The following is a 17,465-nucleotide window of genomic DNA, read 5'->3' as shown; positions in this document are numbered from 1 at the left end:
CAGATTTGCAGGATTGTACAGCATATTTTGAAGAAATAAAAAGAAAACCATTTATGACAAGTGATTCTTTGTGCAACTGCCTTCGTTTTGGAAAGTGAGCTTTCTTACAGCTCAAAATGAAAACTTAATTCCATTAAGTAATACCAGTTCCACCACTGAATTTAATGGAAACAGAAAATCTTCCCAATCTTCAGTCTAGCATAAAGTAACAGTGTGTGAGCTATGACTTGCCACAGAGGAAAACATTTTGCACTTCTCTGCGTAGCAGCTCTTCAACACACAAATTTTGTAACCCTTCTGCCCGTGCTTTATCACTCCGAGCTCTTTCTCTAGTAAATCAGCAAGAAATGCACTGAATCAACATCCTTCATAGCTGGATTTAGTAGAGAATCCTTTACTCAGGTATTGTGAGTTAGAGCTTTTCCAGTTAGTGTTCTTTCAGATTCAGGAAACAGGAAAAGTAAGAAACAACACATAAATGGACAAGGCTCTTCAAATCTGACACATACATCCAGTTGACCACAGAATTCCATAGCACAATTGCAAGGCATGCCACAGTTGTGCCATCAATGGCCGTGTTCAAATAATTGTTACAGCACTTCCTTACTCCATCTGTGACAATTTCAAGAGTCTTTTGTTTGGAAATTCAAATGATTAAATATAAACTGGCATAAAAAACCCAAAACAAACCAGGAGCATTAAAGCTACTCAGCCAAAACCATCCCTGGTTTAATAGTTCTATCTCACGCTATTAAAATGGATAATACAGTAACAGCAATGTCTAATTCTCATCTATCAAAATTGACTGAATATTTGAGGTGTTTGAGTTCTCCCCTGATGTATTACTAAAGTAACCTCCTGCTAACAGAATGTGAAGAAAGGTTAAACGAGACAGAATCTGTTCCCATAAGCAAAATTAGCAAAGGCACGTTTATACAGTGCTCTTTACTATTTGCTGTTATCATGCTTATTATAATAGTGCCCAGACTTGTAGTTACATAGATGGGTTCTACTTACAAGAAGTTGCTCTTTGGAAGCAGTGGGGACATTCTGGGTGATGGGGTACTGACCCGCTCACTGCAGAAGACAGGGCATGTGTGCTTTGTGTCTTTAGATAAACACGTCTAGTTGCAGTTTCAGCATGTTTTTTCTTAATACAACACTAGTAAGATTATACTGTCTTAAGCACTAAGTAATGATAAGTAGTGTGAACTGCAAAATAACTCATTGGGCTTCTGATTACTGGTCAGCAGAAGCCAAAGCAAAGCATTCATGCCTGTTAACCGCTTAATGTGGTTTACCCCAGGTGATTTGCCCTTGAAGGATAGTATGAAATCCCCCATAAAACATATTCAGCTCATGGCTAAACAAATCCAGACTGATGTTTTAAATACAAAATCTGGTCTTCCTTCCCCCATCTCTTTGAAGTATTCTTTACATCAGCCCTTCCAGGAAGAAAACAGGAAACTTTGTTTCCATGGTATCACCCAGCATATGCAGGATCTATATATTTGCCTATTATAAAAATGATACTTCAGGTTGAGTACAGTACTACTTGTGAGTCATCACAGCCAGATTGTGGAGAAGAGACAGGAGAATCATACATAGAGGAAGATGTGCTTCTCTGAAATTAAATACTGAGACATGTTAACATTTGGGAAAGAGAAGACTGTAATGAAAGGAACTCAAATATTTTTAAAGGAAAATTATTTCTTCTGATGGAGAATTTCTTGGTCTCACCTTTGGCATTTTATCTTCCTTCTGAAAAAAAATCTGCTCTCATTCACTACAACACTCCTGCCATCAAGTACATCAGCACTTAAAGCTAGAGGCTGGACTACAAAATTTACTAAGACTTAATGTTCCAAGCTATTTTATGTCCAGTTGCAAGACTATTTCTAGCAACAAAAAAGTCAATTTTGTATATGGCATCTGTAAACAGTGTAATATCATGGCATTTATATTAGTAATAGGAATCATTTTAAAATGCATTCTCATCTATTTTTCCATGGAGCATTTTTCAATCATGACAGACTTTTATATAAAAGACCAACAGATTCAAGTTTACTGGCCATAAAAAGACCTCTTAGAAATAACGGATCTTCTTCAGAGAGTATCTGTTCCTTCAAGTAGATTTAGTGCTGAGACGTGGTAGTTAAAGCACAAACAGAGGCTCTTGCTAAAGTGGCAATGCATTATAACGCTGTAGTGTATTATAAAGGAGCAATTGCCTGCAGTTCATCAGTGTGGATATGGCAATGAAGTTCTGCTTTACATATTCCAGGCACTAAGAATTTTGTAGCAGTGATTACAGGAGGTTCTTCTTCTCCTATGAAAGGAAAAAAAGTGAGGTTAATTCACTGAAACAGTTTGTATTTTGTCAACATTTTAGAAATAATGCAAAGAAAACTTATGAAAGCCCTCTGGATCGTAATGCCGTACATTCGTGAGGCTCAGCTACCACTCTCTGTAACTCCTTATTGAAAGAATCAATATAAATTCTCTCCCCAGGCAGGGCTGCTTAGAGAAAACCTCATTAATGAATGGACGTAGTAAAGGTTTGGTTGTTGGTACTTCCTCAGAATTAAATTGGTTTGAAATTCAGTTGATGATGCCCAATATGATAATCTCTTTGAGAATCTTTTCTTTGCAGAAAGTCTGCAGCAGTCTGTGCATGAACTGCACTGAAAGACAGAAACTCCTACAGTTATGAGACTTAGGATTTTAATTCAAAAGATTAAATAAAACTGTCCTTTAAAGAAGAATGGAAAAGACCTACGTTGACGTGCTAAATGACAGATAGTCGCTTCTGTTCCGACCAAGTAATGGATAAACAATAGCTAGCCAGGTACTGTGAACTCACAGTAATCATTTGGACATGTCAAACCCTTACAAGAAGAGTAAAAGCTAAAAAACCTGGCTGCTCCTCTCATTATTAGGCATATATTAGGGCTATAAATATTTCACATGTTCGGGACAGTAGAAAGATTTAATGGGTTGCAGTCTAAGAGGCAGCTGCTGCTCAGTTCTAAATACTGTCTCCTTTGTACCCTGCATCTAACTAGGACTGTGGTTTGGGTGAGAGTTGGTCAGGACGGTGCTTTTGGACAGGGGGGAGAATGGGAAAGTGGCAGAAGTTACTGTGGTTTCTTAAGATGTTGGAACATCAGTTTTAAGATCCACCTCCACCAGCTAGTGCTGTTTAACCTCTATAGCGGAAACATGTTAACAAGTATGTATGTGACTTGAGAACTAATTACTGGAAAGACTGCCTCTTTCTTCCAGTGCCTCCCTAGCAGCTGGGATACCCAGCTGACAGCTCTGTGGCTGAATCAGGAGGGGATAATGACAAAGCATACTTTCAGAGAGGCCATAAATTTTAAACTAGCATCCCACTTTCATCTAGAACCTGTACAGATGTCACCTGTAACTCTTCTCACAGATGTGAGAACAGGCTATGTCAGAATATGGCAGGAAATTAAAGAATGTAATATTAATTTTGAAACAACAACAAGAGTGTGGCTTATGTAATTGAATCAGTAAATCTGTATTTTTTCCACCTGAAAAGTTTTCAGGTGCTACTTATTTTGTCTTATAGACTATTCAGCCTATAGATATAGATGCTATAACTGTTAATCAACATCTGTATTCTCTCCCCCAAGGTAATTCTGGTATCAAACATTAGTTATGAATTATCTAAATAATAATGATAATTTAAAAAATCCATTAAGCCAAGAGAAAGTCTAGCAAATTAGCTCACTCATTTAGGAAAGCAGAACTGCACAGCACCATCAAAATGCAGTATTCACCTGTTGCAGCTGCTTAAGGAAAATCTTAGCAGATAGCTGTTTTACCCTATTTAATACAACTGCTGCAACATTCCACACTGATGTAGTTGTGATGCCAGTTCTGTAAATGGTAAGGCCAGATCAGCTTTTTATACAGCCTGAGGCTATACTGACACCTTCTAAAGTGTCTAAGCTGGGTATCTATTTTGGAGAGTGTCTTCCAAGCATTTAAATTCCTCCACTGAAACCCATTTGTTCATTCCCCCCAGGCCCATATCCAACAAGAAGCCTAATGTCATTCTGATATTTGAGCTAACCACAGCACAGACTATAGCCCTGCGGGTTCTCGTGTGTGCTGGAGCAAAGCAGGATGTCAACTTTAGATTTACAGCCATTCTGTAAAAATGCTTTGTCATATTACCCTCTTGATTAAACCACAGAGCTGTCAGCTGAGTATCCCAGCTGACGAGGAGTCCCTGGAAGAAAAAGCCACCTCACCAATAATAAGTCAATTAATGAGAAGTGACTTTATTAATAGAATTTTAGAGAAATCTTACCTAGGTAAATATGCCTCCCTCCCCTGAAGTAAATTAAGGAAAAGATTCATTTTTCTCAAGTCACTGAAACCTATCTTTTTTACCATCTTTAAACAATACTTAACTTTCTCTGCAGCCTTTTATATGGCTTTTCAAGTTTTAAGTACTTCGAGCTGGTAGAAATACATTCACAATAACTGAATGTGATTTTTGAAACAGTGCTGTACCTTACCTAAACCTGATGATGAAGAAACACTTTCTGTAATGGAAGATGTTTCAATCTGGTCTGTCAATAGTCCTTCCATTAAAGGTAGAGATAATTCAGATGAAGGAACAGACGAATCATAGATTCCAGAATCTCGAGGCATATCTTTAAGATTTGAAGCTTTAACAACATGTAGCAATGGCTGAAGAACAGAGCTGCCACCACCTTGAATGTCCTGAGTTTCTATGTCTTCTCCAAGGTTTAAGTGCTGAATTACACAGTGAGAGTCTGAATTCCCAGCTGAAATAACATTTATATCTGCTTTCATGTAAAAATCGCCATCCTGTTTATTCACTAAGTCATTTAAAACCAAACCCGAATCAAATTTTTCCATGACAGGCTCTGAGTAATGTAAAGAAGGTGGAGGAAAGGGAATAAATTGTTTCTCAAACCAGTCTGGTTCCTGATCAATGAACTGATGCATATTGCAAATAGCAACATAAAGGGACCTCCCGGATTTGCTCCTGAAATAATTCCTTTTACTAATGTTAACAGGGAACACCTCTGAATCCTGTACACTAAGATCTCTGGAGTGTAAATGTGAATACAGCTGAGGCAGATTGTCCATGAGTTTGTATTTTGTACTTAGATCCAGAATACCAGGGATGTCTCCTTCACAGGAGTAATCAAAGTAGACTGCAATGAACTTGCAGAGATCATTTGAATTCTGCTTTGCTTGACGAAGCTTCTCTGCAACGGTCCACACAGCAAACAGAAAGAGTTCTCCTTTTCCAGCATCTTTGGTTATCCCTCTGTGTTTCCAGTTCTTTTTTTCAACAAAGTATTTCATTCCCTTGGAACACACAATGATGATAAACTGGGACTCATTTATTTTTTTAATAAGCCACTCTTTCTGTCTTTCTTTACAAATTTTTAGATCTTCCCACAAATCTAGAGCCACCTGGAAAAGAAAAGAACATTCTGCTTGATATTCATGCAAATGAGTTATACTCAAAGAGTCAACTTGTATTTATCCAACAATTGAGAACTGATGATGAGTTTAACTATAGCTTGTCCCTGGTGCAAGTACAACCTGATTTTGCAGAAAAAGAGAAATAAGTAATAATTAACACTGACAGTGGACAAACTGGAATCAGTGCTATTACCTGTGTCAGTGGTTATTCACCAAACTAAGCACAGCCTCACAGTCACTCTAAATTTTGCTTATGGGGTGAATATTTCCCTGGGCAAAGGAAGCAGATGTTTTCCTAAGGTAAAAAAGAAATCCTCCAGACTTATTTATTTTAAACAAGAATGCCAGTTACTGTATGATTCTATTTTGATGCTTAGTTATTACTTGAAGAAAAACATACCTATGTATACCAGTGTTACACATAAATTTACGGAATCAGCAAGGAACAGTGCAAAATCAAGTAGCTGAATGTAAACTGGATAGTTCCTTAAAAAAATAAAACTACTATGGATTTGGTATATAGCAGTATTTCCAGGTGAACAAAAAGAATATAGAAAATGTGGCTAGACCAAGTAAATTACTATTTACTTATCTGATCAGATTAGGTATCATCAATCCATATTAAACTGTGTACTGTGCCTGACTCAAGCCATTTAACTGTTGTGTATCTGGCTCCATAGTATGCTGAATGTAACAGAAATTACTGAATCACAGAATCGTTTAGGTTAGAGAAGACCTTTAAGATCATTGAGTCTAACTGTTAAGCTATCCCTGCCAAGACTACTACTAAGCCATGTCCCTAAGTGCCATATTCATTTATCTATATTTATCATCTTTTGCACATTATCAGTGCCCGGGGTATTGAGTCCTTTCAATTGGGATGCAAAACAGCAGCAGCTTATCTCTGCTAAGAAAGCACTGAAAGCTGTACTTTCTATTTAGTACTTTGTCAAATTTTGTGAACATTCCACATGGTCTGAAATGCCCGTGTATGCCAAGACGAAGGACACAATGCTTCAGGTCATTAACAAAAAAAGAATGAGCAGTAAAATAACAGAAGAAATAGATGCAAAAATTTTCATTATAGACACACATCAAAACCACTTATAAAGTCTTCTCTCAAGCATTGTTCCAGAGAACAAAGTGTTTTTGCTTTGCTATATCACCTATAACAGGGTGGAAAACTTTACCATCTCAGAAGACAGAGCATAGGTGGATGCCTAGAACACAAGGACTCAAGAAAACTGTTACCACTGCCAGCTAGGGGAGAAAGAGACTGTGCCTGATGTGGTCAGGCAATGGGACCAGAGGGTCCCTTCTGACTGAACTATTATGTTCTATAAATGGGGAAGAGTCATCAGTTTACAGCTGCTTGGGAGATACTCTGATAAGGGTACAATGCAGGTACCTATGTCTGGTTTTGTTTCTTTTCTTCAAAATACTGCCTGATGTGCTATTTGTGGTCAAGTTATTATTTTGAATGGCTATGAAATGCCACTGGTTTTGTCCTTTATAACAAAACATTCCAATGCCATATGAAGAGTACTTGTGCAACTGTTCCATTATGCATTGATCATCACATAAAATGCATCGTTATGCACTGAGCATTACATAAAACTCCAGTTTTAATAACCACACACATTATTTCTGTATGTAGATGCTACCAATATTTTGTTAAATCAATCTAAAATGACACCTGATCCCATATGTCTCATGATACACAGTTACACTAAGAGGTCCCCTTAACACTATTGCAAAGACTACAGCAGGGCTAAAGTGCATCGCTAAAAGGGGAATCAAATAAGTTACTTTCAAGCACCTTACCTGAACTACTTTAAATACAGGAATAAACTGTGCACATCCCCACCACACATGTGAGGCAGCGGCTGTGTTACTGTGTGTGGCCACTAGAGGACAGACTTGCTGTAGAGTTGGAAAAACAGTTCCCCCATTTAACATCACAGTGGCAGCACTAACATGAAGCAAAAGTAGACTAACAATTATCTTGCCTTTTTACAGTTGAAAAGTGAAAGACTGGCCATGTATTGACTGTATTTTAGAAAGCAGTCTGAGACTCTAAACCCAGGCATTCAAAGTAACAATTTGAACATCTTTTTCATAGATTTAAACAAACAAACAAACAAACAAACAAGAAAAAGACATGCTGATTTTACAGCATTCACAGAAGGGAAGTAAAAAAAAGCAACCAACCAAAAATAATACATAATGTCAATAATTAATCCTAATTACACAGATTTTTCTTATGAGTAAGAGTTCTGATAGATTCAACTACATTAAAATTACAATATAAAACTTATTTCAGGAATACTGAAGTGTATCAGGTAGACACCAATACTTCTTCGTGGCTGCTGGCTATGAAGATGTAAGACCTACTAAACAGAAAAAGCAGTTAAAGCAAATGAGCTAAATACAGCTGAATGCAAGTCCTGGAATCAATGCAGCACACATTTCCATTGTCCCATGGGTTTTTGTTTTGTTTTTTTTTATGTGCACTGTGATCTGTTCCTTTTCCTAAGTAAAGAAAATCTACGTAGCCAATATTTAGAAGAATAACTAGAAGTTACCTTTATGTGAAAGAGAAATTGAAATACTTCATTTTCAATCATGTATTATTAAAGAAATATTAAGGAAAAACAGTTCACAGAAGAAATGATGAGTTTACCTCGCAGCCACAGAAGTCCTGAAGAAAATAAGCAAAGCATTGGATGACATTAATGTGTTTCTGGCAATCTTTACTGGAATAGCAGATGAACACTTTTGGCCGGGGACGGAGTCTTTCCACATGGAGACCTGCAGCATATGCTGAAGATTCTGAGCTTTCCTCATCTAGATGGGAATATATGTTTTCTACATTGGAAGAAAGAGAGTTCACACTATAAAGCTTGGTTTACTTTGTTTTTCAAACTTTTCTAGGCTCATTACTCATGTGCACAGCAAGGACTTCTCAAAAGAGATTTCTTCCCTTTCCAACCTGAAAAGTTGGAAAAATTTGGAAAAATGCTCTACTGATGCAGCTTATGAGTTGCTGCATATGTGGAACAATCTCTGGAAGTGAAATGTGCAGTTATTACTGTACAACTCAGAAAACTTACAAAAGGTTTAGCTTATAAATAGAATAAGGGTGTTTCACCTCTACCCAGCTACAACAGTCTTCATCTCTCTGTTCAAATATAATAAGCCCTAAGGCTGTGTCATCATCTTTCCTGTATAACAAAGTCTCTTGCTTTAAGAAAACCCCACAACACAAGCCAGGTAAGAATATTAAACTCCAGGAACACAGATTCCTTCAGAGTATTTGGACATCAACTTGACATCAATGTGAATTAAGATATTATTAATTATGTATTAATTTAAATCAAAATAGCTATTAGTGTTTCTTTCCTTGCATAGATGTTTTTTATGCAGGAACAAGGAATGCCAGACTAATTCAAACTAGTTCTACAGTTGATTAAGCTAATTTAGAATAAAGCATGAGTTTTTCAAAATACAAATATCCACCATGGGATTTAATTTAGAACAATTCATCAGGAATGACTACTCTGGAACAACTCTCTCTGTAGACTAATCCTTGGTGATTTATCTGGGTTTTTTGTTGGAACTGTGCTGGCTGTGAGCAAAGGGATAACTGCAGAAGACCAGAAGGTAAAAGGATTTAACCCAGATGGCATACAGCACTTGCAGTAGGCCTCGATGCCAAAATTCAGATGGGTAACACAGATATGTGAAGTTTGGGGAAGTAATCTCTTTTTCCACATTCATGAAACTGCACGACTCCCTAGATTCTACAAAAAATGCCAACTGATTTTAACATCTCAATGTAACAAGTGTGGTTTGCCAGCTCCTGGACACAGAGGAGAGAAAAGTCAGCAAAGAAGGGTGGAATGTAATTTAGAGACACATCTGCAAGTCTTAGAAAGAGTAGATTTAGGAAGATGGCTTAGTATGAAGTGTAAAAGCAACTTCCAGGAAAGTGAGCAAATATGGAATAATAGATACAGGTAGTATTCCAGACAGTACTGAGAATTGCATTGGTATCACATGGCTTTACTTTTCTTCTCGTTTAAAATAAGTAAGAATTAGACATTTGAAACATATCCATTGACAGATCTGTTTGTATTCTATGTGGTCATGTAGTACCTCACAAATAAAAAGAAACCCAAACCAAATACACTTCCCAACAGCAATTTTTTTCTCTGCTTTCTACAGTGAAGTCTTGGATTTGTCACACCAATCTTTCAATGGCAACAAATTACCATCAACCACTGCTACAAGTTTCAACACACAAAAAGCTGTGGGTAGGAAGCACAGAGAAGTAGAAGAGGAAAAAAAAAAGTCTCTTCAGATAAAGGTATTTCTGGAATAAACCAACCAGGCAAAACGTCTTTTGACTGCAAAGGTGCATGTCTAACTGGAATTCTGTGTTGAATAAACCCTCTTACCTTGCTGTTTCTTGCGGCACATCACTGTGAAGAGTGTTGCAAATGCTGAAATGACAACTAAAGGGACTGTGATGGCAATAGCTCTTATTGGTCCAGCCCATGGAGAGTGTACTTTGAAAAATAAAGCAGAATTAGCCATATGCAAATAAGCTACATTATAATTATCTAATCAATTCTCCACGCTGGTAATGTAAAACTGCTGCAGTACACTGTGACCACGTAATTTTCAAATATACAGTAGAATCAAACATCATGTTCTGCTCCATTTTAAATAGGTTTTATGCTGATTGCCCCCAACCCACAGCATTAGAGCAACTAAGATAAGTAACAAGTGCTGCATGCCAACTCATCCCTTCCCCCCATGAGCAGAACTTCACATGAATAAAGATATGATAAGATATGCAACAGTCATTTCAACATGACAGTTTTTGTGCCAGGGTGCTGAGTTAGCCACTCAGAAAGCACTGTCTTCCTGCACAGACTACCTTTAGCAATGTGCATTAGGATTCAGTCCATTTTACCTGTGGCCTTCATCTGCAGCTATGTTGTTCTGTGTCTGAAGTCATATTCTGAAATCCCTATTTAGCTTCTCAATGACGCACAGACATGCTAAGCGTTCACCTGTCAGGTTTTCCAGACTGCCTGATTTGATTTCAGGGCTGAAGTGTACCAGCAGGTAATGTGTTTAAGCTGCTCTCACAGTTTTATTACATTATTTCCACACTACTGCATGCATCAGCTGTATGCAATTAAGATCCAGGCTGCAATTCTTCATACTCATATTTACAACAAAAGTGACTTTCCCATAAAGATTTCCAGTGATACAGTGATCTAAACTGTACCAAATATAAACATACAGAGATGCAGATGTGTATGTACAAGTGTGCATGTCTGTTCTTTTTTCATTCAGTCAAAAAATCACAGCACAATTGCCTCAGTAAGCTTGATTATGGCAAACAAGAGACAGAGGTCAAAATCGAGATTTATTTCCAGCATAATTAAAACTGAATCTAAATTAGTAAGGTAAATACTATATACCATGTAAAAAACAAAATTCATACCTGGTTTTAGTGCATAGTGCATTGTTTTCCTTGTTGTATTAGTGTCATCAACCAGCTTTGAAAAAATAAAAGTTGAACGTTATTTTGTGGAAATTTGATTTGATCTATTTTCTGCAATATGTAAACAGCTACAAGAGCTTTCATGAGCAAATGTGATTTGAACTTACTGTTCAAAAAAGTTAAAACTAAAGAGCAATGCAAACTCGTAATTAGTAAAATCATTTGTCTTTGTTGGCACATCATTTATCGTTGTACTGTTAACTTTCAGAGTTCACATTCTGTCAGCATCAAGAGAAATACACAGCTTTTAAGTACAGTAAAAATTAATCAAACTACAGAATTCCAATTTAAAAAAAAAAGTTCAAGAACTGAAGGCACAGCTGAAACTGCCTTGCACTCAGGGAAGCAAAGCTATGGAAAGATCAAGAAGTCTGTCTAAAAACGTTTACTTGCCCACAGTACTTCAGTAGAGATGCCTGAAGTTCAATTTTACCAGTGTCTTACTTGAACTACTTTAATTTCAGTTAATTTCTCCATTAACATACTCATTAAGTGTTGTACAAGTTACTATTTGTAGGTATTACCTCAATTATATAATCCCCTGGAGACACATTCTGAAGAATACAACTTGTAGTATCTGTATTTTGCTCCTACAAAGAAAGAGAAGACTTTGCAGGCCATTCACATACTTTTAAAACCTAATAAAAAATACATTTGCATTGATTTAGCAACATGCAGTGCTCTCCTGTATTAAGACACCTTAAACCAGCAAAACCTCTCAATTCAAATGTAGAATGGAGATTCCTATCTCTATCCTCTGCCTGCACAACTAAAATACAGTTACCAAAAAAATCATAAAAGTTTGGTCTAACAGATAAAATCTACATAACCCCCTGAAGCTCCCCAGCTTTCAGAGACTTAGGATGAAAGGCTGATCAGTGAGAACTAACTTGCTATTGGGTCAAATTTGGTGCAAAGGTAAAATAAAAAAACAGGAAATAATATGTATAACAAACATAATGAAACTGCAGTTTTAAGTACTAATTAGTTGTAGGGTCTTCAAGTGAGAGCAGTCTTGCCTCATTTGCTTATACTATCCAGCTCCAAAGGAGCCTTCAACTTCAAGCCTTTTGACTGCCGAGTGCTAATGCAATACTGCTGAGTGCTATCACAATACAAACACTACCAAATAGTTTACAAATTCTAAACCTCACAGTATTCTATATTAACTTTTCAAAGTTCCTGTGAAACCTCAGAACATGTCATATTAATAGGCCTTGTGCTTTCAAGAGTTGTAAAACTCAGTGACATACCTGTCTGCAGGTTTTTTGCTTAAATGGCCCTTCATGCTTCAGTTTGTAGTGAAGAAAGTAGTATCTAAACCCAAAGTTGTGAGGTGCATGATCGAAAGACACTTGCATGTTAAAACCCTGCTGGGTAACATTTAGGTTCCTTGGTTTCCAGTCTGTCAGAGGAGATAATCATGAATTGGAAAAAAGTCTAGTAACTTTTTGAAATATGACTATACATAAAGTATTACATTTTACTTACAAGGTTTGCAGACAAGGTTTTCTGGCTGTAGCAACAATTCACACGCTACAAATACACACAGAAATTATTAATTACACAATATCAAAATGCTGGGCTATTTAAACAGAAAAAGAACAAGGGCACAAGAAGGGAATTCATAATTTTAAAGACAATACCCCTATTTCTTTCCCAGTCTTGAGTAAATGCGTTGAGTAAATATATTTTGTGCACTTAGATGCTTTGTTATGATTTTAAGCCCCTTCTCATCTTTATATAAGAAAGAGGTTTCATTAAGTTGAACACAGCATTCCTTAGTGAGACAAAAGGGATAGTAACAGGCACAGTTAAGCACGAAAGGAAGCTGAAACTAGTCTTAAACACATCTTGTCAGAGTAAATAAGTATGCTGAGCACTATTACAAAGACAAATGTTACTGCAATCCACATCAGACAGGCTTGGAAACAAAAAGACAGTTTTATAGGGCAAAAATGCCTAAGCAGGACAAATACCATCATTTCAGCCCAAAAGGTACTTGCTGTTTCCCAAACTATTTAAGCACTGAGAAGCTTTTTCAAGCTTCTTTTCTCCAACTCCAATGTGAATTAGTAAGTAATTTTGAGAAATTCAACTTGGTTTATTGCCATCTAATTTTATTTTTCCTATAGGTACTCATCTATAGCTATCTTTAGATATCTATTTTTGAAACTGTGATCTCAAAAACAAAGCCAACCTGAGCATCTTCACAATATCCAGAGAGGAGGACTTAATGACTGAAATGGTCCTGAGAACCATGAGAGTAATTTTGCTACGGGCAAACCTGAGATCATCTCAGGCCTACATGAGACTTTCCTTCTGCCTGTTGCCTAACACATGTTATCACACACACCACAGATTTATCTGTGGCATCCAAATTCTTTCCACTTAACACCCAGATCTTACTCCAAAGACTACGTCAGTAACTATTTTAACCCGGACACACCTAACATCATCATCTGCTACCAGTCCTTTGTGGGGAAAACTAGAAGCTGTGAGAAAGGGAGGTGATATGCAATATTACATTGTGTGCAATACTTACGTCTAGTTCGGAAGAAAAACGGGTGATAATTACTCTCATTTTTAATGGAAGGAAAAGGTACAATCTTTACAAAGTAATCTGTTTCAAACTTCAGATTTAGAAAGGGCTGGGATTCCATTCCCTACAAAAAGACAAGATTGCAACATATTTTAAGATCAACTATTACGACTGAAAGTATCTTTCAAAACAAGCCCACAGTTTTGCAAACATAAGACAAAATTAATGCATTAAGAAATCCTTTATCTAACCTTCCATTACACACTGACATGAGGAATCTCAGTACGGAGTTGGATATGGACTATTATAGCTGTGCAACTGTACTGCAGAGTCACCCAAATGACAGTTTCCTGCTTCAGGAAAGCTTCTACAGAAGGGGACTATATCCATCTCAAGAGGAAAAGCTATCATTAGCTTAGAAAATAACACTTCTAGGAAGCAACCTGCATCCTAGTGAACAGCACATTGTGTATATATTTAGATTTATATGCAGCATATAAACACTTTCAAGACTACTCATGCAATCAAGCAATAGTGAAACTTTTCTTGAAACAAAGCACTTACTGTTCGTTTAAAACTGGGGCTGAGCTGCTTTGGATCTTTTAAAATCATCTGCTGGCATTGTCTTCCTTCTGATTTTAACTCCTCAAGTATTACTCGAAATCCTTTGAGGTATTCAATCCCTGCAAACAGCAGGGCATTTAAATAGGAGATTAATATTTCATAATGCATAGTGTATTATTTATTTAATTTGAATATACTTCATTTGTCTTTAAAAATAAAACTTGCCATTCATATGAAATATGTTTGTGTTTTAATACCTGTTGTAGTATTTCAGTTCTTCCTGCATTTTCTATCTTGCCTATTTAGAATTCAACCTTTGGCAAAGGCTGCAATTACTACATACTTGCGTAATGCTTAGAGCAGAGGGGCCCACAACTCAGCTGGGGCTTCCAAATTATCACTGCAGTAGAAGTTATCATTACTTCCACCACGCCTGGAATACTTGATAGAAACTTAACATTCATACTATTAGCAACAAAACTGAATGTTTTGCTACCAAGTCACATAAATACACCTTTGTAACATCTTCCTATCATTTCTGAGACTACCCAATCAATGTGATAATGGCTGTTACAACTTCTTTGCTTCTAGTATAGTATGGGATAACGGAAAACTTGACTTAAATGGAATGGAATTTATTCCAGTGCGTGAATACTTCCAGTTATTTGTAACTGATGCCTGAACTACACCCTTTTATTTCAAGTTCCTCCAACACAACAAACTCTCAGCACAGTGTCTTTACATTTCTTTGCAAGCTTCTCATCATGGAATTACTTCATTACATGACTAAACTGAGTCATGGTGATGTGAATGGCACAGGACAATGCCAGAGTGTTACTCTGTGATATAGTTTTGTGGCTCAGGTATCAAAGATTCTGCATAGTTCTTCAAGAGTAACTACCACTCCTTCATCTAATTACACCTTTCAGCAGCATTAACTATGGCAGAATACACAGTTATCAAAGACACAGCCACAGCTTTTGTAAGCTGAACGCTACATAAATCAAAATGGATTAATCTGAGTTTATGCCATGCTTGTCAAATAAAAACAAAACTAAATCCCACGTCTGATTCTCCATGGACCTCCTCTGTTTCACTGGTTTCATGGTTTTGTGGGGTTTTTTTTAATGTTTTATAATTTTGTAGAAGACAAAAGACCATGAGTTGCCAAATGTGTTCTTGGAACAAAAGCACCATTTGTGCCTACATGAAGACCATGAAAGAGAAAGTGTCCAGTCTCCATGTCACCCGAGATGTTTCAACAGTTCTGTCCTCACGCTTCCAAAGGATTAACCTCTGATCATGACAAGAAAGAACACCAAGCTTTGTTTCACATAGAGATTTGATCCATCCAGTCTACAGCTGAAGATTACCAAATGCTTAACTGCACAGTTTTGTCGAAGTGTAATTTTTGTATATTCTTTTAAACCCCAGAAATTAATCATTACTTTTTACTTTAAAATTCTGAAAGAATTATTTAATACTGGGAGACAATTAAAAAAAAAAAAAAAAAAAAAAAGAGGCAAAAAACTGTTGAGCACAAACCCCCAGTTTGAGTTTGGTTTTTTTTCCCCTTGTTTTCCTGTTTAAACCTGGTAGGTAGCACACTCCTGACAGCCACATGTCATCACAGAAAAGGTCACCAAATTTGGAACATTCGTCTTTTTGTGAAAGAAGAATGCCTCACTCAAAGATGTGAGTCTGACAACCCCCAAGCACTTTGCCACAAGATAACCAGTAAAGGCACAAAAGATTTTCATGGTCACTCTCCATCTCATTACAAAGTATTGTGAAGATTCTACTATTTAAATGTCTCGGTTTTATAAAGCTAACAAAACTGATGACACTGTGTGCATTTCTGGCTCCAACCTCACTGCTGCAAGTTTCCTTCAAACGATGCAATGACTGATTTTCACGTGTGGGGCTGTCTCTGTTACCTTACACCAGAACCCTTTTTTCCATTCCAGTATTTCCCTGTATTATTCCAGCCAGTGTTACTGTGGCAGGAAGAACAAGTGTTTCCACAGTGGTACGTGGCTTTTTGTCTTTCACTGTTAGGAAATCTCAAAAGAGATTTCACAAAAAGAGGTTTCAAGATTTATCATGAAGTTCAGTGAAATGTTGCACTTTCCTGGAGTATTGCATGGCTTCAAATATCACTGAAAAAAAAATCTAGAGGTTTGTCTTCATGTTCTGGATGCTTAGTTTTCAAATGTCTCACTAATCATGATGGCTTCACAGTATTAGCTAATATCTCAAGGCACACTATACACTTAGGACAAGGTTCATCCTTGACAATGGCAAGTGTAAATCTGTAGTTCAAATAATCCTGTTAATTTAGATAATTTTGGCCAACTTTTTATCAGAACTGAGTAGACAGTCATTGTTTTTACCTTCTAATGTGGCCAACAAAGAGCCCATACTAGGAGTAGAGGCACTGCCAGCTCTAGTGTTTTCTTGTTGTTCACATGTGTCTGCATTATTAGTATTGTCTTCAATTATCTTAAGTCACTTGTCTATTTCATGATGGTTAGTTTAGTTAAAACCAGATAATATAATCAGTAAATCCACTCAACCCGGCACACATGTGCTGCTATATGTTGAAAGCAATTGAAACAGTTGGGACACCACTGTGAACCCCTCCACATTACACTATTCCTTCAGGGTACTTCACATACCACATGTGAAATGTGAACATCTGACATACAGACTGTGTAAGGGTGCCAGTGTCAATCTATATATTAAATATTAGTAAAGCTTATTTTTTGTTTTCAATAACAAAAGTCTTATTCACATGCCCCCATCTTGCACGCACACACCCCTTTGGAGACTACTGCTCTAGCAGGCAACAACGTACTTCTAGTGACGTTTAAGTGATTGAGGAATATTCTTAGTGACCAGCCCCAACAAAGAAACACACTAAAGTTTGCACAGCTATAATTAAATAACGTTTTCCACCTGTGAGACAATCAGCATCCTAAAGAATCTGTAAGTGTATTAGCAATTAAACTCAATCAAAGCCACTGAAATGCACTCATGCCTCGGGGCACAGAACAAAATCATGGCTACTGCACAGGTCTGAAGAGCAAGAAAAATTCAAGGATCTGGAACGGTAAAAAGCAGCGTATGAATGCAGACAGCACCCTAGTTTTGAAAGTCTTTCAAGTGAGCTAGTGTAAACAGCAGCTATGTAAAACTGTTAAGAATTTCTTTCTTCTTAAGTTTGAGGAAGCAGTTTGCTTCAACGATTCCAAGCATAATTTAATTATTAATTAT

General features: G+C 36.9%; 1 protein-coding gene across 1 annotated transcript in view; it reads right to left on the bottom strand.

Annotated features, from left to right (window-relative positions):
* Positions 1–1,147: 1,147 nt before the first annotated feature.
* IL17RD (interleukin 17 receptor D) overlaps positions 1,148–17,465 on the bottom strand; it is a gene marked incomplete at its 5' end in the record, with an annotated part of 20,308 nt that continues 3,990 nt past the window's right edge. Inside the window, 10 exons of the mRNA XM_010021801.1 lie at positions 1,148–2,329; positions 4,557–5,490; positions 8,186–8,370; positions 9,963–10,073; positions 11,024–11,078; positions 11,608–11,673; positions 12,337–12,488; positions 12,575–12,619; positions 13,629–13,749; positions 14,190–14,308. Of these exons, the coding sequence (XP_010020103.1) occupies positions 2,214–2,329; positions 4,557–5,490; positions 8,186–8,370; positions 9,963–10,073; positions 11,024–11,078; positions 11,608–11,673; positions 12,337–12,488; positions 12,575–12,619; positions 13,629–13,749; positions 14,190–14,308 (1,904 nt within the window). The remainder of the gene's footprint in view (positions 2,330–4,556; positions 5,491–8,185; positions 8,371–9,962; positions 10,074–11,023; positions 11,079–11,607; positions 11,674–12,336; positions 12,489–12,574; positions 12,620–13,628; positions 13,750–14,189; positions 14,309–17,465) is intronic.

The sequence above is a fragment of the Nestor notabilis genome, unplaced genomic scaffold, assembly GCF_000696875.1.
Source record: "Nestor notabilis isolate BGI_N333 unplaced genomic scaffold, ASM69687v1 scaffold8599, whole genome shotgun sequence".
NCBI classification, from domain to species: Eukaryota; Metazoa; Chordata; class Aves; order Psittaciformes; family Psittacidae; genus Nestor; species Nestor notabilis.
Note: the sequence above shows the minus strand (reverse complement) of the source record. Positions and strands in the feature narration are given on the sequence as shown.